The sequence below is a fragment of the Crassostrea angulata genome, chromosome 7 (assembly GCF_025612915.1).
Source record: "Crassostrea angulata isolate pt1a10 chromosome 7, ASM2561291v2, whole genome shotgun sequence".
NCBI classification, from domain to species: domain Eukaryota; kingdom Metazoa; phylum Mollusca; class Bivalvia; order Ostreida; family Ostreidae; genus Magallana; species Magallana angulata.
This window is the reverse complement of record NC_069117.1, coordinates 38,746,071-38,767,581: the sequence shown is the minus strand read 5'-3', so window position 1 is coordinate 38,767,581 and position 21,511 is coordinate 38,746,071. Positions and strand designations below refer to the sequence as shown.

Here is a 21,511-nt window from a genome sequence, read left to right as displayed (position 1 = left end):
GCCCTCCCATAAGGATGCTTTGTGCCAAATATGGTGGAAATTGGATAAGCGGTTTTAGAGAAGAAGTTCAAAATGTAAAAAGTTTACAGACGGACAGACAGACGGACAGACGGACGACGGACAAAAAGTGATCAGAATAGCTCACTTGAGCTTTCAGCTCAGGTGAGCTAAAAACTATTTAATATGAACTCCATGCTGTATATTCTATTCAAAAGCATAAACAAAATGTTTTTGTAGATTTTGCAATGGAAATAAAACCCCTTTATTAATAGTTAATTAAAATACACACACTAAACATCACTTTGCACAGTCTCCATCAGAAACTTTGTTTAGATGTTAACTGACTGAAGTATCAATGAAAAAAGACTTGCAAGAAGATGTCCAAATACATGTACATGTATTATACTAGCAAAGGCTAAAATGTATGCAGTGAATTTAACATCAGATTTGAAAAACTATAACAATTTTATTTTATTCATTTTAATATTCATATCATTACAGAAACTACAACATAGTAATCATTAACATGAAATCCAATTCCTACAACTAATTCTTTCAATACTCTGCAAAACAATTTCTAGTGTCTTTCTCTTTCTCTTTTTCTTTCTCTCCCTCAACAGCAATCACTTCCTAGTACTGACAACGGCACCAACAGCTCCAATCACACAAGTGTATTAATTACGTAAATCACATCATTTTATGTCCGTGCTCTTAAACAGAAATGGGTCATATGATTGCTTCATACATATGTAATCATTAAATGATACTTTAGTTTCCTAATTAAATGTGAGGAATCAACATCTGCCAAAAAGCAGCAACCATGAGAAGCACATTTCGTGGATTTTAAAATCTTGCTTTTATTTTTCAGATAGATGTAAACTAAATGAATTAACCTTTGATAAAAATTTGAGGTTGATGATTTTATGTTCTGGCTGTATGATGCAAAGCAGCTGAAATGCAGAATTAAGTACTCATGTACTATAAGGAATTTACAATACTTATGAAAATTTTTACATTATAAAAAATTATGAAACATATACATTAGGTACACACAAGGTACATATAGTCTCTCTCTCTCTCTCTCTCTCTCTCTCTCTCTCTCTCTCTCTCTCTCTCTCTCTCTCTCTCTCTCTCTCTCTCTCTCTCTTTAAATACTCAACTTGAAAAAAAAACATCTCAATTAAAGATCACTTAAAGTTCTCTGTAATTTTATAAGCATACATGATACACTCACAAAAACATGTAGTTATTTTTCACATGAGTAAGCCCATACAGTATCTAGTATTAATAACATGCATTTTGTCAATAGATCAAACATTTCAACATACAATTAAGTTTTCCTTGTCTTTAAATTATAAAATATCATTTAATTCAAAGTTTCCCACCCCTTGAAACTTAATGAAACACTATTAAGTAACAACTTGCATCATAATGTACACTAGTAATATTAAGTACAGTTACAACCTATGTGGAATTAATATAAATTTCATACACACATAACAAACTCTTTCCTCCTCAGTTAAAAAATGGCGAGTATACATTAATTATGGCAGGTCACATTACCAGCACTGGTACTCTATCGTCCAACCAAACAGCATCCATACAATACACTTAAATTATCACAATCCTAGGACGACCTTATCACATAGCAAATCTCTTGGTCCACTGGCGCGCCATCTTGTCATGCTCCTCCCGGTTGGACAGGTACTGCTGGGCTATGGAGCCCACCAGGGGGTCGTGGGGGTTACAGTCGGCCAGTAGACTGGTCACTGACAGGAGGACCTTGGAGATGGTGAGGGCGGGGCTCCACTGGTCCTTCAGGACATCCAGACAGATATGTCCCTGGCTGTTGATGTTGCAGTGATAGATGCGGGTCTTGAACACCAACTGAAAAAACAAAGACAAAAAAAATATGATTATTTATTTTTTCAACTTTGATCCTTTAAAGTTCAGTTAAAAAAAAAAGCAACTTCATGCTAAATATATTTTATCATTGATCAACTGAAAAATGAGAATGTCACAAGGAAATAAAATACTGTATAGCGGATTATTTTCGCCCTTTTTCACTTTCAAACAGCTTTGCCCCATCTTGAATTTACCCAAGTTGTTTTTAAAGTGAAATAATTTGAGACCCTGGAATTCGCCCAGTCTTAAATTTGCCTGCTGACAACAAGATTGAAAGGGACGAAAATGAAATGGGGGCTAATATTTTCCTGTCTTTTGGGGGGGAGAAGGGGGGAGGTAGATCAACAGATCAACAGAGACCTTTCCATCATTACAAGGCCACAGGTTTTGTGATAATCAGACTTGGAAGTAGAATGAACACAAAACCTGTGGCTTGCAACAGATGCGATCTTTCCTCTCTGTATAAATCTAAACTGTAGCTCTCCAGAAAATGTTGTACATGTTTAACAACAGACTGTCTTAACTATAGAGCGATACCACTATGCCAGAAAAAGCAAATTCAAAAGAAAATTTAAACATGGTTAACACTAGCTATTTCTGCAATGCATATTAATAATGCCCGCCGAAATAAATTTTTGGAGACCAAAAATCAGAAATCAATGCTCCAAACACTCAACAAAAACATCAGCTCAATAATTAAGAAGGAAAAGAAAAAATGTACAATATGCATCATACATATACTAAAATAGTCATCTCTATTCCTTTTTATACTGGAATGTATAATTTGTAGGCATACATACAATGTATGATGATAAATTGTTCATTAATTACTCTAATCTGTGCTAGCTTTCTTATGTTTGATTAATCTTTACACTGTAACAGCTGTAGACCTAAGGAACAATGTAATAAAACTCTTGTACTAGGTGGCCTAGAAACCTCTACAACCTCCGAGTTGACACATTATTTAGCTAGTTCACTTGCTGATACATGTACAATAAACCTACAGGGCAAACAGCCATTATATCCATGCTAATTACAAGCTGCACAAAAAGCAAACCTATGGCACAGATAATTTGACTTTCATATTTTTACACTGATAAATTAATTGAGAGCATTTTTTCATCATTCAAAAGAGGGATTGTCTAGATGTGTAAATAAACACAAAACATATTTGAGCATAAGAAAATACCGGTACATGTACTTGATTTTAGAAGAAAGAAAATCTACAAGAATTTCATAATGATGTCTATCCATTACCAGGTATACTTGCCCCACACTGTTTTATTGACATGTATGTATTTGTAAATAGCCAAAATATAAACTCTCACATATTTTTCACAAATAACTGAACATTTTAACATGTTTTGTTTTTTAATTGACACTGCAAAGACAGCATATGGTCCATTTCTCAAAATACACTTTATATTATTTCTATGCAAAAAAGGATAAAGTTTTATATACACTTGTTAAATAATTATCTTAAAATTTTCATCTTTACAAGGTTGTTAAATACATCTTCTTTTCATTCCCTACCAGTATTATATGACAATATCTTCCAAACTACAGTAACAGTGGTGTGTTAAACTGTAAAACTGATTACTTAAATCAATCTTGCAGAAGAAAATACCACTCTCATAATTTTAATTCCTTATCTTTAATTTTTTTTTCTTCAGAAAACTTGTTGGTAGATGTACTATCTTTTCCAAAAATTCACAGTCAAATCAAGATACTTTTGCATATCTATGTGTACATAGAAAAAAAAACAATGTACTAGTATTTCAATTAATGGACCTGACCAGTTAATTTTTAAGAGCTAAATTTTAATAACTAAGTCCTCTACAGAGAAAATGTGTGTTTTTGAAATTCATAAAGATATGAATTTTTCATTAAGATACCAAATTAAGCATTGCAGTTTAAACCTGGGAAAGTCTCCCCAAAAATCGGAAAAGTTGGCATGAATGAGTAATGTGTCTCCATTGTCTTGTTGTTTCCTACGCATCAACACATCTGGACAAACAAACATGATAATACCTGTACTTAAATATATCTCCAAAATGTGTTTACTGAAAATGCAATAACTCAAGAATGGTAAACTAATAATATACTCAGGTATTCATACATGTACCAGGTAAATGGCAGAGCAGTTTAATCTGTGTACATTTAATCTTACCTTTGGAGGTTTAAATGGGTAGTCTGTGGAAAAGCTAATATCCAGGAAAAACACGCCCCCTTCGTACACGGTTCCCTTTGGTCCTAGAATAGTGGATACCCACTCGTAAAGGTTATCCCCTTTTGGTCCAGCACTTCAAAAAAATATTGATTTATTAATATTTTTTGCACTTCATAATATTACATTAAGTTATATTTTATCACTCTGTTGAAAGAAAGAAAGAAAGAAAGAAAGAAAGAAAGAAAGAAAGAAAGAAAGAAAGAAAGAAAGAAAGAAAGAAAGAAAGAAAGAAAAATATACAGGTAGGATATGTCAGAGATCATATTAAGGTGTACTTTAAATATACATCACTATAAATCCACTTCAAGCAGTGAGCAATAGATAACACACAAATGCTCAAATCATACTTGGGCCTCCATAACAGAGCTTTAAATTCATAATAAAATGATTGGGATTCCAGTCATACAGAGCGTGATGGAATCAGTTGACATTCCCTTTCACTGAACCTACTGTAAAAACTCAATTCATTGTTTTGTGATACAAAAATCAATCAAATATTTTGGATTTGATCTCTGTGTACCTGAATTTCCAATGTTTATTAATGATTTTTTTCGGTGCCATAGCTATGAAAGGTACATGTACTTACCTCACATTTGGAGGGGGGTCTAAAGTTAATTCAGCTAATTCTCTCTGTAGTCTGAAAGAATCAATGTCTGATCAATAACTTTCACATACATGTATGACTAAAAGTGGTAATTCCATCACAGTGATAATCTGATAGAATTGAATCTAATTGATAAATAATCATTAAATTTATAATTTATGACTTACTGCATTTTATTCAATCATTTCCAATCTCTCTCTCTCTCTCTCTCTCTCTCTCTCTCTCTCTCTCTCTCTCTCTCTCTCTCTCTCAAGACTACATCTGCTAACAGAGATTCATTTGCATTGATAATGAAGATAATAAAATCACAACATTTATACAATCCAGGCTACTGGTATCTTCTGTCTAGACACGCTGAATTCCAGACAAAAGACTTGAGATTATTCAGTTTGTTGACGACTAACGGCATTACATGTTCCTGCATATGGTAATAAATGCATGTAAAACTGTTAGACACATTTATCTTCTATTATCTCTCAGAAACTTTATTTCCACTATGCGAGCGGTTGAAGTTCTGTTGTTGTTGTCTTGTTACGATACCATCATACTGTATACATGTACAGGGTTATTTTCGCCCCGTGCTATTTTCGCCTTTCTTCACTTGAAAACGGTTTTGTACCATCTTGAATTCACCCGAACAGAGTTGTGTTTAATGAGAGATTATCTGAGAGAATGGAATTTGCCCAGTCTTAAATTCGCCCGCTGACAACAAGGGCAAAAGGCGCGAAAATAAAAACGCGGACGAATATTTCCCTGTATACAGTTCACACTGAGGACAGTAGCAATTAATAGATTGGTATTTCTGTAAAATTTTACTACTCAGCTTTATTTATGATCCTATTTGTTTCTTAAATCTGAAAAAAAAGGTTTTTTTGGGCCTACTGTCTAAATCACTTACTGTGGTTTTATCAATATTTGTTGAATACCAATTTTCGTGGATTTCGTTGTTTAGTTGATCCACGAAATTAAATGTTCATCAAAGTGCAATTTCTATAAACACTTTGTATTGATAGGGTCATTGGCCACGAATGTACCTATACTTGAAACTGTGATTTTCACTTCATCAATGAAAATTGATACTCTTGAATATTAATGAAACCACAGTATTTCAAGCTGATTTGCCATTCATGGATGATAATATAAGGTCAAAATAAAATTACTGTTTGTTTGGAATTGTCTCCCGCCTAAATTGATATACCCCCCCCCCCCCCCCCCCCCCGCGCTGATATAATTTTTATTAGCACAAAAAAAAAATTTTTTTGTGGAGATTTTTAGTTTTTGTCAATATGTAATTAGTAAAATTCAAATCTGTAAAATCATAATAAAAATTACCTTTATCTCTCCTGGGTCTTGGAACCTCCAAATGGCAATTCAATTTTTTCAATTTCAATTTTTTTTCATTTCAAAAACATAAATTATTATTTATAAGAATTATGTATCAATTAAAACCCTGGAGCCAAGCCCATCGTATGTGCAATTGGAGAGTTTGGCAAATATGATAAAAATTTAGAGAACTGCTTGAATGTCAATTGTTGAATAGATAAAAAAATCAGCAGAGACTGCTCAACTGTGTATGAATAAGCTTTGTATCACTATTTCCTAATTTATAATTAATTAGAAATCTATCCATGATTTTAATCAATTAGAGCCTCTTAATTAATAAATCCATGAGAAATTTTAAGATACTGAATTTGTGGAAAAATCAACAATTGCATTTCAGATTAAGTGGGAATGGGCCTAATATAACTGAAGTTTTGCCAGCCCTGAATAGAGAGTAAAGTTGTCAACTAGAGCCTATTTGTGTGTTGATAACTAATCAGTCATTTACTTATAAAAGTCTTGATACTGTAGTTTTCATGAGTATTATCTTTTTAGTCACATGTTGTATTGATTGTCATCAATGATCAAAAAGTTGCTATACATTCAACAAATAAAACGATTTTTTTTAAATTCACTTTATATCTTAAAATTACTTTCCTCAAGAGAATTCATTAAAGTACAAGAAAGTTTAAACAAATATAACATCAAGTTTAGTCTCTCGTTGCTTACAACTATATGTATTTAGAACATTACTACTGATAAATTGTTAATATAACAGAGAAACTTTTCCCCAAATAAAATTTGGGTACAAGAAAAGTACCGGTATGCTTGATTTGTGAAAATTTAATGTACTATGAAAAGATTCAAAAGAGTTCATTATTCTAAAGTTTTCAATTTATTTTAACTATCAATGAATTTTAAAAGTGTATCACTTCAAAAAAATTTCTCAAATTTTGTAACACATTGCATTAAGGTAAATTGGGTAAAAATTCCTAAACACAGCAGCTAGTATTTCACATCTATGATTTATTGGGTAAAATTATGTCCCATGAAAAGCGACTTGGCTATTTCTTTTAACCAACATACCGATAAGCTGAAGGTCTGTAGCTCCCAATCTGAAAAAAATTCGGATGTGGCGGGACAACCTGAAAATTTTTCTTTTAGAGCGGGGCTACAGACCTGCATCTAATGTATTGATGTACATTACAATAACTAAGTTACTTTTAGTTACTCTTGACAAGCAATTCAATAATTTTAAATATAAAGTTTATAATAAAGGTAGCAAACTGCGCAGAAAAAAATTACATACCCTGCATAAGTGGGTTATTAATTTTTTTTTCCGCAACTTTGCTACCTTCATATCTCGCATGACTCTCCAAAGAAAGTATTTTATTGTTTAATTATGATACAAACTGAACTATAAGCTAAGTATATAATTACATGTAAATTGTACTAAACTATTCTATGTATATTTAATCGAAATTGTTATATGTCACTCCCCGTGAGGCCTTTTTATGGAAATCTATTCTCCTCTACTCTATATTATGAAATACTAACACTGACTGATAAAAGTGGTACATTGTATCGACACTCAAGCAATAAACCCCGTTTGGTACCCCAGTTTACTGACTAACAATGAACAAGGCACCAGCTCGTTCTCATCAAAATTCCCATTAATTTTTGGAGAAATGATGAAATATCTTTACACCAAATCAAACCTCTGATTAGACTGATACTGATGTATAATATCTCGTGGTTCAAATCCCCACAGTTAACCTACAAGACGACTTGAAAGCTTATATGCAAATGAGTTTGAGTTATTTGAGGTTCACGAGGGGGGTTTATGAACACAGAATTTCTACAATCATTTCTCTATTTTGTAAATACGTTACCTGCGAGCGCTGGTACTGTTGTTTTTGGTGGGTTTAGGTTTGGTATCTTTGGCTGGGGTGGGGACGCGAGGACGAGAGGGTCCGGCCGGGGGTGCCCCAGAACTTGTGGCCATTGTGTGCTCGCCCTTACAAATGTCAAGATTTGTCCTGCTACTTCTCAGCGAGTCTTTACCTTCCTGAAAAAATAAAAGAAGACTTATAGTGCATGTTAAGCATACATAAAACAACGAGGAAAATATTTACAGGGTTTTCAGAGGCCTACCACAGTAGGATGTCCGCGATCTCGTCTTATGTATACTATCTCTTTTGGCGATTCAATGTTCGACAGCTCGCGAGTCGACAGTAGTTCTGATCTGCTGATGGAAGAGATTTAATCCCGACTGGTCAAAGTTAAGAATCCTACAGATACAGGGGCTGTTCTAGCGTTCGACTTTAGTCGGTCATCACACCGAACACTGGTAGATTTCCTCCTGCTTAGGCCAAAGCAAAAAATATTCGGTCTATAACCGAGGCGTCACGCACTTGCGAACAGGTTATGTGCAAAAAGACAAAGTGGCGGATCGTTGAATAAAAGAGGCTTCTAATAACAAACTCTGTTGCCTGTTAACAAATTTTAATTACACTTCAGACTGTTAGATGGCGGTTAATTTTTTTTTATATGAATTGGTCAATTACTTTTTAGGCCTACAAAAGACTAGGCTACATCAATCTTTCAATATTTAGCTATCGAACTTAAATTTTCTTTTTCAGCTTTCATTCATTATTGATCAGCTGTTGATTAATGAGCCATTATTTTATTTTTTATTATTTTCAATATTTTTTTAAATAACAAAGATCATGTTTATACACAGTGGATCAAATCGATTCCGTTTTAAAAACGATAAAACTATACTGGCGTCAGTAACGTTAAACTACTCATTGCTACTTGTTACATCGGAGACATAAACTTTTTGAAAAAAAAATAATGCATTATGATAATCAAAATTTATTGAGTTGACATAGGCCCTATATCATTAATCTGTTAATTCCCAGCTATTCTTCTAAGTCCGCATGTACTCTACCTGACATACATGTAGCAGTACGTACACTCATTATGAGTGAATAAGTGTACGGCTTTCACGTTGCCCGTGTTGCCGTTTAAAAATATCTAAAAATAGCGGAAGAGTCATACATGCACATGGCTTGATATGTGGGTTTAAAACTTATACTATGTAAATTAATACGTATATATCTAACCTTGCATTGATCAATGGTTAACTTGTAATCAATACGTATACGAATATGTTTACTCTCTTCCCTGCAAATTACGAAGTCGTGGTGGCCGAGTGGTTAAGGCGTTTGACTCGAAATCAAATGGGCTATGCCCGCACAGGTTCGAATCCTGTCCACGACGTGAAAATTTTTCAAACTCTGTTTTTAGCTTCTTGATTGTAAGATACATGTATTAAAGACGACTTGTCCTCAAATGCAGAGCTATCATATAAACATGATAAGTTTTTCTAAATAAATGAACTATCAGTTGATAATAAATCAATATGTACAAAAAAAAACCATAGCATGAAATAATATTTTGTTGGTAAAAAATCAGATCGATAAATGCTTATGGTAGACTTGATGGATAATTTTTTTTCATCACTCAGCGTCCTCAAAAATTTACATGTACTCCATTTTAACTTTAAAATGACATGTGTCGGTCCTTACAATGCTGATTTTTAGTAGCAAGCCTTGCAGTAGGATTTTTTTTTTAAATACTAAATACACATTCTTTAAAACGATATCTAATTATATAGGTCAAAAGTGATAACATCTTTAGAGCCCGTGTCACATTTAATTTTTTTTTACTTTAAGACTAGATCTGAAATAACCGAAAGAGATGTACTATTTTTGGTTTTTGAAGTACTGATAAATGAAATAAGTCTATGTTACTGTATAAGACATGTAATTATGCTCGATGGCAATGCTGGGATAAGTATTCCTTAACATGGTTCATTGTTCCATTCCCCAAAATGCAAATTTTAAAAAATGCGATTTTTTTTATTTCAAAAGGCATTCTTTCATATGATCTCTCTCTGTCTCTCTCTCTCTCTCTCTCTCTCTCTCTCTCTCTCTCTCATCATTACATTAATGTAATAGGCTATATCATAACCAATCTTTGTACATCGAGAACTTTGTGTAAATACCACACTAGCTCATTATAAATCACATCATTATTGTTCATGTACTTTGTCTTACCTTTATCATTTTCTTACACCTACATTATATGAAATATGTGTTTTTTTAAAGATCAGGTCAGGGTCTCTACTATTTCCTTTCGTGGCCGTGGGACAAGGGGAGGCTGGGGAAATCCTGGCACTGTGGAGGAGTATGACAACAATTCTATCTTCCACCAAAACAGCGCAAAATGAGTTATCATCCAAGATATCTCAACCATTGCATGCCTCAAACTAAAGCACGAAAATATTCGACCATGACACTCTGTGTTAATTCAGCGAAGCGAGAAATTCTACCCAAATTACTGCAGTTTTGTATACAAATCCGGCGGATACCTGTTACACCTTTCCAGTCTAACTTTTGCACCTGGAAGCAATCAGCTTATGTGGTCAATTGGACGAATGTTTTAATTTATGATCGCAGGGGCTATTTACCAAAATCTTTGCAAACAGTCCAATATTGGGGAATTAAGACGACTTATCAATATCAAAGGTGACACATTGGTCAGATAAATGTCGCACCGCCAAGAGAGCAAATTTTCTTCAAGTTTACCCATTGAACTTGCACAAGAAAAGTCTGACCAGTTGAGGAAAGGAACGGAACAGGAGAAGAAGGAAGCCACAAGACTATCGAATAAAGGTGATGTTCTGACCTTCGTGTCTGGAGCTGGTGTTGAAGCAGAAAAAGAAAACAAATTGACAAAAAAGAAATCTGAAGATGGTGACCGATTCAAAATTCAGTCAGGAATTTCCAATACAGATACTATAACCAAACTATCAACCGCGGATAAATATAATACCAACGAGAAGAAGCAACTAGACTCGGAAATGCAAGTCTCTCCGGAAGCTGTAACATCTGTAGAAAATGTTGCCAAACAAGAAGTCCTTCAAAAGTCTAAAGGAGAGGTTAGAAAAAGGAAGAAATTGGAAAACAAAAAAATGGATAAGCACAAATCAACGGCATCATTGAAATCTCTCTCAGGTAGCATCCACGAAAAAGCTAATGTCTTTCAGGATGTTATCCAAGCTCTGTTAGTTCGCCTGCTCCTGTTTGTTCACAGCTGTCTGTGTGTCTGGAGAGCAGCAGACGTTCAAAAGGACGACATCTATTGGTTGTTTGCCATCAGTAACATTCTTCTTGGGATCGAGGCTTTCTATACATGTTTCTTTCAAAAGGGACAGGATCCAAAATGGTTCTCTCTCTCTCTCTCTCTCTCTCTCTCTCTCTCTCTCTCTCTCTCTCTCTCTCTCTCTCTCTCTCTCTCCAACAACAACATTTTAATTATCATATACTACACATGTATTATATATACTATTATACTGAAACCTATACACGTCATTTTTACTGAATTCCAGGATTTGTCCGTGTTTTCTGCTGTACTTACTGGGGACCGTGCCTGCTATATGGATTCTCCAGCTTGACGTCCTAGAAAGGAAGTTTAACGTCAATGTGACGTCTAATTCGTCAACAGAGGAACTTTCCACAATCTATGGGGTATGTACCATTTATAACTAAAGACAGAAAAGAGAAAAATTGTATCTCTGACATTGAAAAACCCTCTTATCTTTTGCTTAATTATTTTCGAGCAATTATGTTAATGATAGGATACGCCTATATTTATACATGTTGATTGCAGCTTAAAATAATCCCTATATCACTTGATGCTGAGACTTGGTCGTCCATTCTACAACAACTGCTTCTGTTTGTTCTTGTGATTGGACGGATGTTACTACCACGTGGTCATTTAACACGTGACGAACTCTCACAGACACTGTTTATTTTCATCGGCTCGGGGTCTGACGTCATGGAGTTCTTTGTCGTGTTCGAAGATCCCATTTTCTACAACAACACGGGACTGAAGTACGCCACTCTCATTATCTGGAGCATCAGTTTGCTGCAGTTCATCTTCGTTATTGCAGTCGCCAAGGGTCCCAAGAGGTTCCGAATGGGAACCATGGTTGAGGAAATGGAAGGCGAGCACAAGCACTTCGGGGCAGAATTGTGGGGTCTCCTCTTGTCAATCACGTTTATGGACGGGCCTTACTTTGGGCTTCGTCTGTATGCCATCTTGGAGCACAAAGTGCTGAGTTTTGGAATTTTGTTTTTCACGTGTAAAAATGCACTGATGTTGATTTTATTATTTTATCGACTGCTGATTGTCTTCCTAAAAATCAGATCAAAGCGAAAAAATGCAGCAAACAATTCTCAGAAGAATCTAGAATTTTAAGTGATTGCAGAAAACTGAATCGTGTTTGTTGCAAAAAAAAAACCTGTAGATCTGTGTGTGGGGAATTTCGGACTGAATGTCAATTGTACCCAAGCCTTCCCCTTTATATAGCTTCTGTTTTGCAGCTCATGTTTATCGGCGTGAAAAATCCATTTGGTCGACTTAAATCCTTATTTTTGTTCCTTTTTAAAAATCATATCATAATTAAAACATTTAGACAATTTTATCTTCTTCCTTTTTTTTCATTGTAACCATGTAAAAGTATTTAATGGTGTGAGCTGAATCTTTTTTAAAAAATGCTAACCATTGTTCATTTAACCTTTGAATGTCATACATATATGATATACCCGGATTGGATGCCACTTCCTTCTTAAAATTTGTAGTCCGGATCGCCAACCCATGAAAGGAAAGAATAAAATGATTTATCTTTCTAAAACACCGGGTAAAGTGATAGTTATCTAGCATAAAATTGTATTATTTCTCATAGGGACAAGGCACACAGCTGAAATGGGGTTTTCTTTGCCTTCTCCATGGCCAGTTTGGGAGAAAAAAAACACCAATCTATTCCTACTAACAAAATATAGGTACTAAACATAGTTGTACAAAAAAAAGTTATCTGTGTCGGTGTCCGTCTGTCTGTCCATCTATCTATCCATCTTTTTCTTCTTAGTTGACCTTCACTATGATGTGAAAAATGAATAAAATTTCACTTAATCGTTTTAAGTCTGGAGTAGGCATAGCGCTAGCTCTCCCCAGATTGGAGAGAATCGTACTAAATTGTTGTAGTTTGCCTTATTATAAACAACTGTGTCTAAAAGTGAATCGTATGATACTCTCTGTAAAACGTTTATAAATAAAAAAGGAACTATTTAGTTGTCCGCGCCTTCGAATGCACATATAGCAATGTGTTCGTTGAGTTGAATTTTGCAGTATTCCGCGGCTTTTTCATAATCTGTGTTGTTTAAGAGAAAGGTCCACTCTCAAATAGACCAATATGCTTTAGAACCTTAAAAATTTAGGCTACTTACAAATGCATGAAACGATCGAAAAAATAATATGGATTTGTTGACGAAAAAGTGTTATATTGTATACATACACTGAAATTTTATGCTGATTACGTGTCGAATCATCGATTTGCAATTCACAATTCTAGGTAAGTAAACTGTACGCATAATATTTGGCTGTTGAGTTGAAAGAAGATGGGTGGATAAGGCGTGAAAAATGCCTATGTACATGGATAGATAAGATGCTGAAGAATTAAAATATCAATAAATCTGATATTTTAAATAAAAATTATTCAAAACAATATATATTTAACATATCATCGCTTTAACCTGAATAAAGTCAAAAATTGGAATATGTTGACTCAAACAGTCGTATACGAATAGTATCATTTGTTTCAGAAAGTCAAGGCATTTTCTCTTATTGAGTGAGTCTGTGCTCCATATTTTTCTCATGGTCCAAAAAAGGTCTAATGGAAAACATAGCGATTTCAATCACCAAAATATGGAGAGATGACCCACTATACATAAACAATTTCTTTTATCCCAACAATTGGACGTTTTCAAAAAAAAAAATCCAAGTAGATTCGTGGCCAGAGTCACAGAAAGTATTTACACAGCTACATGTAACGTTGTTGTGTCTGAAATGGCTCAGTGATTTGATTTGAACATATTTTTATTGTACAAAATACAATTGGGATTGGGCACAAGTTCTATAACTTAGACCGCCCTCTCCCAATACAAAGATATAATACAAAATATGTGTACACAACATAAATAAAGGTCAGTGGATAGAATGGACGTATACATAAATGCAATTGACATGTATATAGTAAACAACGGTGTACTAGTAGTTATAAGATCAGTTAAATCTTTCAGTATTTTTGATAAAATTATAAACTAATGTAAATAAATGCTTGTTTTCATTGTCACTTATTGAACTGTCACCCCAAAGTAAAACATGAGTATTGACAATGTTAAGATTTACAATTTGAAAATGGCTCAGTGGTTAGAGCACCAGACATAATCTAACCTTATATAACTAGGCTTTTTATGTTGTGTGTTTGATACCACCAAAATTTAGGGCAATTTTGTTTTTCTTGTCGTTTGTTAAATATACTAAATCTGAATATAGTTAGATATTTTGCTTTTGCAAGATCGCATCATAATATATTTGAATAGATATAATTAACCCAAAAAACTGTATTTTACGACTAAACCAAATGGGCATTTGTGCTATTTTATTCCCTTATCTTCTTTGATGTCATGCTTCCAAATTCAAGATCAACTTGGTTTTAAAAATTGGCTTTGGATTTTTTGGCGGGGTTTTGTGTGGAAGCTCGCTTTTAATGGCAAATGGGGCAGAAACTGCTGCATATCACAGGCGCTTATTTCTGTAATTATTATTATAATAGTTCACCCTGCAGCTAGTATAATAGGACGAGCTTTTATTACAAAAACAAGCGCCTGTGATGCATATCGATCAAAACGTACAAACTAGATAAGGGGAACTATAAATCTGAACCATTTTTTAACAGGCAATTACCGCATCCTTTACACACATACACACACCCCTTATCAATACTTAAATTTGTGTTTTTCTTTAATTCCCCACGAATTTTAGAAATGTGCCACATTGACAATTTCCAAAGCTTTTCATAGGGGCAAATTAAACTTATATATATGGGAATTAGTTCAGCTCTACAAGTCTCCCGTAGAAATTTAAACAAATAATTAAAGGGGCATGGTCACGATTTTGGTCAAATTTTATTTTTATTTTTTAATTACTTACAATGCTTTAGAAATGCATTTCTAATGATCAAATTAAATGAGAGGCATTCGTAAAGTTATAAGCAAGATACAGGGCTCACAATTCTTTGTCATGTAAACAAGGCTCGTGCCCTGTTTTTGTTTACATAGGTTCAATATACCATTAAAAAATCTTTTTCTTGCTTATTTGTCTATTTTTTTTATTTATGTTAAGCATGGATAAACAGTTTCTAATGTTTAACACTTTCGTTTTAGGTTTAAAACTAAGATTTTTACTTCAACGTTCAAAATGTAAACAAATGCTTTGTTTACACAGCGAAGATTTTCAAGCTCTCTAACTCGCTTATAACTCAACAAATAACACTCAGATTTCAGTTGCCTTTTAAAAATGCCTTTCTGAAGCAATGTTGATATTAAAATCGGAAGTATAATTTTTGACCAAAATCGTGACCATGCCCCTTTAAAACTTCAATGGATTGCTGACAGGATGTAAATAAAAAGCTTTTCCATCAACATTTTTTTTCAAATAAAAAACGTAAATTTTGTCTCCAAGTTGTCTTACTAAGTTTGACATAACTAATTGGGATAATACTCATTAAATTTAAAAATTAACTGTTATAAAGATAAACCATATATTGTTGAAATTATGCATCATATTTTTTTTTTTCACTGATTTTGAATGGAAATTTAAATGCTTAAATAAGAAGAGTTCATTATTTTCATTGATTTCCAAAATTATGAGTTTATCAAAATTTACACATTTTTACTCACATTTTTGACATTACAAAATCCTGTACAAAAATCTTGTAAACAGATATTTCAATTTATTTATATGGCCATAAATCTAATAAACAATTCGTCCTGGAAAAAGTTGGTAGCCATTAATTAAGTGTTAATTCTTAATTTTCACAGTCACTGCACTGTACCACACTCTGGAACATGTGGATTTAAAAAAAATCTTTACATCTATGTCTGAATAAAATTTATTCATGAAAGATATGTATACATGTATTACAATCATGGAATGCATGAAATCTTGATTTTAAAAAAAATGCGTATACTATGTACAATAATATATGAAATACATGCACATTAATCTGGTCCCTTTCATTCTATGAGTCTACAATCACTTTCATATCACACATCCACACAACCATCCCCATGGTTATTGCTTTCAAAATACTGCAGAAGCATCAGATTTCCAGTTGGCTTAATTATGTAGATTCAGTTGCCCCCTAACCCATGAATTTACAACCTCAGTTATTTATGAAACATGGTACATGTTTTTTTATAAATCCTTAATAATGCAAGAAAATCCTAAAAAGGCTGTTTCCATAAACCTGAGATTTTGCCATTGCCATTATCCACAAAAATTTGCAGTCCCAAATTTTTAACATTTCCACAGTATTTTGTAAAAGTTGCATACAGTTAAACAATTAATTGTTTGAAATTCACAGACATACAATGCACAGATGAGAATAATCTTACAAATTTTACAATCTACCTGTTAATGACATTGATGCATGCACTAATATGATCCATGATTATCACAAAGTTTCATATACCATCATTCCTTAATACATGTAAATTAACCTGATAATATAAAAAGGGGTGACAAATAATCCTATTAAATGATATTATATATACAGCTACTGGTATAAAAATACATATGTACATATGGCAAATATTAGTAAAATGTTTAAAATAACAGCTCAATTTTGTTGTTGATTCAGACAAACTGAATAGCCTGGATATATAGTATAGAGTTCATCTTCATACATTTATAAACTTCATTTTTATATAGAGTTAGAAATAATTGCCGCAACTCATACACATTTACCATCATATTTCCTGACTTCAGCACTTAAAAAAAAAAATGGGAAAAATCTATGAGAAATATTTCAGGAGTAAAGAAGTAAGCATTCTTTATGTACATTAATTATTCAACATTTTGAAGAGGTCAGTTTTCTTTGGGTGAACTCAATGCTGCAGAGATTTGGAATGTTATGGTTACATTTTAATCAATTTATGATGTTATCGTAAATAATGATGTAAGGCCTGAGAGATTAGGACGATGGTCAACAGGAGAAAACTCAGCTGTGTCTGACTTCCACCCAACTGGAAAAAATAAATGAAATAAACATGAAAAGAATATAAAGATCACATATTTGTTGACTAATATATTTATCATTTCAACAAGGTACACTTATAATAGCTGTTCATAAAAGTGCACTTAAGGTTCATAAATTGGAGGGATAGCTCCCTTAAAAATGCTATTGAGGATTTTGAAACATTTTGAAGTTTTTTAGAGAATTATTTTTAGAAGTTTACAAGTTATATATAGAAAGGTTGGTCTCTGGCATTATAAACATCACATACAATGGACATCTCTTAATGCACATGATTCCCTTGAGGACTGCAATGTATTGCAGCAGTTCATATAGAACTGCCAGTTCTTAAAATACAGATCTATTTATTTTATTTTAAAACAAACATTCACATCTGAAAGTTCTTTCACAATTCTTCGTCTTTACTGTTTAGTGTGACAGGTAATTGAATTTTGATACTTTGATATCCCTTGGTTCAGAAAATAATTACTTCGGAAAATATGGTAAATAAAAATTCATAATCAGGTCTTTCTTTTCAACATTTAGAAAAAGATTAGAAACAAATGGCCAGGATAGTATTCATTGTCTAAATATGCGAAAATAAATGGTCTATAATGGAAATTCCATTACATCTGCTGTAATTTTTGTTTTTCAGGAAAGGCAACTCTTGTAAATTGAACATTACAATTTTTGAGAAATCACCACTTTCCTACATAATAATATCTTATCTTTTTTTTCTCTGTCAGTTTGATGATAAAATATAGTATATTTTAAACAATGTGTGACATTTCCTTCATATCATGATTAAGCTCATCATCAATTTTGAGAATATGAGAACTACACGAGGCATTTAAATAAATCATTTTATATCACATGATATATATATAGTGCTTTATGAAAATGTACATTAGAAGACTATATAAAACTTTTGATGAATTTTGTGGTATCTTTGTAAATCTTGATACAAAAATTTTACACAACATGACATCATGACATTGAAGAAAGGGTCCTTATTCAGTAGAGGTAACACACTCTGGGAGGGGCGGGGGGGGGGGGGGGGGGGGGGGGGGGGGGGGGTGGGGGCTAATTTAATACATGTACTTGAAATGAAATTAATAATTTTATATACTTTACTTCAAGAGTTCAAAATTCTCTAAAATCATCAATGTTTTTAATATGTCATACTGATTCTTTTATCACATTAATTAATTGTTAAATTCTACATCTGCTAAGACTTATTCAAGTTGTTTTACACTTGCTTGTTATGTGCATATTTGAAGTAATGTGACTTACTGTTGCGTAGTAATTACACCGGTCTCCTTGGCAACACTCTACACAGTCCCAGTCTCTGTACCAATCTCGCATACACCTGAATCCCTTCGCAGCTGCCTCGGCATCACAGCGAGCTTTTGTCTCACATGACTTTGAGATGTTGTGATATCTCTCACTGACTCGCTGCCAAAAGCGAGGCTCTGTAGCACAAGACCAAAACATCAGTAAGTGTGCAAGACATTGGAGCAAGAAATCATTCAACATAATACTTTGTTTACCACTTCAAATAACTTATTTTGTCAATTTTTAAGAAAAATAATTTCAAAAATGTTTATCCATAGACTTGTTAATCCAATTCAATACATACAAAAAATATATTTCATTTCTTTTCCCCTTTAATTTCCCCCTTTTAGGAACAGATTAATATGATATCATAACAGCTGAAATTTTTCAAGAGGAATTCTGTCAAGAAAAGTGATAGAGACTGATATTAAGTATGCCTGACATAGTATATAAAAATACTTACGCTGCCATCTGATTTGTGTTTTGCAGGCATCCTGTTCTTGTTCACATTGAATGGTGGTTTTTATACATTTGTCTTTATTTGTTCTCTGTCCTAGGCACACATAACACTCAAGAGCAAAACCTACAAAAATAGCATTAACCATTTTATTGATAAATTCTTCATTGTGTTCAAGTATGATATCAATTATATACATGTCAATTGCATATATATGTATACTGCCATTTTATCCACTGACCTTTATTTATGTTGTGTACACATATATTGTATCATATCTTTGTATTGGGAGAGGGCGGTCTAAGTTATGGAACTTGTGCCCAATCCCAATTGTATTTTAATTTGTACAATAAAAATATATTGAAATCAAATCAAGTATAGTTTCCAGCATTAGGTCACTTCTATTTACATAGTTGATTTCAAATTATAATTAACCCATGTCTCATAATATTTTCAATGGAGTTGCATTTTAAAGTCAAGAATTGTCTTGTTAAATTTTGTTTAATTTATAATCGAATCAACATATATTTCAATTTATCTAAACTGAACTGTCCAACTAAGCCATCAATTTATATATTTTTTTAAAATGGACAACCAGATGATCAACATGAACAATGGATCACTTTTGGTGTCTTGTAGGATAAGTAAAATATTTCAGAAAAAAAATTGCAATGATGAATTATGATTTGTCACTTTTCGGATAGTAAAACACAGATGATTTAAGATTGACAACTTTCTAAAATTTAACATTATTGCATAGATGATTCATAAAATAATATCAAATTATCAGTTATTGTTTACCTCTATGTTACATAGTAGTAAACATAAACTGATAATTTAATAGTATGTATTTACCAGTTTACATACGTTGTGCCTTGAACAACACAGGTAAGTCATCGCGGTATCATAACAGTTATACAGAACTAATATTTCATTCAATTAATTACCCAGCCAATTCTACAAACTCTCTGATAAAATTTAAAAATTCAAATGAAGACATTTGAAGCCCAAAATGTGAAAGAAAACATTCAAAACAAATGAGTCAAGTTACTTCCGCCATTGTAAATTTTCATTTTTGTCGTTCTAAATATATATTCCGTCAGAGCGTTTAAAGAAATGTATTTAGAAAATTTCAATACTTACAAGAACCAATGAAACCAAGAAGACCAATAAGGACAAGTGAGTTCTTCATTTTACGCAATATTTCCAAATTTTACCTGTACACGATCATCGAATTTTTGATATACAGGTAAACCGGAAATGACAAATTTGTAAGACTCCGAACCAAATCCCACAGATTTTAAATTTCCGGTTTATCCACAAATAACGTATCCAAATCCCTTCTTTATACCTGCTTCCATTACAAAAAAATTGACCACAACTGAACCGGATATATTTTATAAAAACTGCATGATGTACATGGTTTATCTCATTCAATTTACACAAATATCCGATATATATAGATTATGCTATATAATTTATGTAAAATTAAAACAAATGTGTCTGATATTTTAAAAATGAATAAATATAGACAGAAAATATCTAATTTGTGAAGTTTTATCAAGGTCTCCTGAAGTTCCAGTTATCGAGACTCGTATCTGATCTTTAAATCAAAGTACTGAAAGTACTGAAAAGCGCTAAGCTTTAAAGATGAAAATTAAATCATATTTTACATTTTTTTTTTTAAATGTTACCAAAGTAAGAAGTTACTAAATCATATGGGTAGGTTTATTTTTGAATCACCATGTATTCCTCTTTTGATGACTATCAGGATAGCAGTAATTCTAATATGTAAACGGTGTGACCGTTTGACCGAGCGCAGATTTAACACAGTGCAGTTTGGTTTTTGTAGAACAAAATTTATTTGAAACGCACACAGTAGGATCCGCCTAGTTGCCTAGTCAAATCATAAGCCAAAGTTTAACTAAACGTCGCGTGCTCACTCTACATTATGACGTCATGTTTCAGACGTAAAACGTACACGTACGTTTTGTCTTCGGAAATAGCCGAAGAGAGTTACGTTATTCCAAACTTTTTTTATTTCTTCGTTCATTGTTTATCAATTTAATTCATATAAATGCCTCGGCAATAAAATTGAATACTTTATTTAGTATCTAAAAGATCAGTTCCTTGATGTTAATGTTTTTATTTTCCATCTGATAATTTGATTTTTCCATCTGATAATTTGATAAGATATACTTAGAATTAGTCGTGTTTCTTGATGAAAGCAGTATTGAAACTTATCTGGTGTCGTCTTTTATTTCTTTTAATTCAAATTACCTTTTATTGAAAAACTAGAAAGCTTTAATCGAGTTTAGGGACAATAATCATCGAAAAGTACCAGTCAATCAATGATCGAACTAACTTTTTAAAAACAAAATGGCTGCCAATATGGCGGCACCCAGGGCTGGAAGAATTTTTTTTTGGCCTTAGTACCCCCGATTCATCTTT

The 21,511-nt window shown here is 32.9% G+C and overlaps 3 protein-coding genes and 1 non-coding gene across 4 annotated transcripts; 2 read left to right on the top strand and 2 right to left on the bottom strand.

Annotated features, from left to right (window-relative positions):
• Positions 1-464: 464 nt before the first annotated feature.
• Positions 465-8,492, bottom strand: LOC128156985 (ubiquitin-conjugating enzyme E2 E3-like). Its single transcript, XM_052819333.1, has 5 exons — positions 8,214-8,492; positions 7,952-8,127; positions 4,722-4,772; positions 4,076-4,208; positions 465-1,887 (listed from the first exon to the last, which is right to left on the bottom strand). Exons 2-5 carry the CDS (start codon positions 8,062-8,064, stop codon positions 1,642-1,644), a joined length of 543 nt encoding a protein of 180 aa, XP_052675293.1. The 5' UTR covers positions 8,065-8,127; positions 8,214-8,492; the 3' UTR covers positions 465-1,641.
• Positions 8,493-9,262: 770 nt separating this feature from the next.
• Trnas-cga (transfer RNA serine (anticodon CGA)) lies at positions 9,263-9,344 on the top strand. The gene has a single exon. It is a non-coding gene; the product is annotated as a tRNA-Ser (tRNA).
• Positions 9,345-10,381: 1,037 nt separating this feature from the next.
• On the top strand, positions 10,382-12,615 carry LOC128193261 (transmembrane protein 26-like). The gene is made up of 3 exons (XM_052866611.1): positions 10,382-11,354; positions 11,518-11,656; positions 11,799-12,615. The coding sequence occupies exons 1-3, from the start codon at positions 10,675-10,677 to the stop codon at positions 12,387-12,389; spliced, it is 1,410 nt and encodes a 469-aa protein (XP_052722571.1). The 5' UTR covers positions 10,382-10,674; the 3' UTR covers positions 12,390-12,615.
• A 3,512-nt stretch (positions 12,616-16,127) lies between these two features.
• On the bottom strand, positions 16,128-20,355 carry LOC128156321 (uncharacterized). The gene is made up of 4 exons (XM_052818420.1): positions 20,204-20,355; positions 19,067-19,186; positions 18,562-18,740; positions 16,128-17,278 (listed from the first exon to the last, which is right to left on the bottom strand). Exons 1-4 carry the CDS (start codon positions 20,250-20,252, stop codon positions 17,195-17,197), a joined length of 432 nt encoding a protein of 143 aa, XP_052674380.1. The 5' UTR covers positions 20,253-20,355; the 3' UTR covers positions 16,128-17,194.
• Between the last annotated feature and the right edge of the window lie 1,156 nt (positions 20,356-21,511).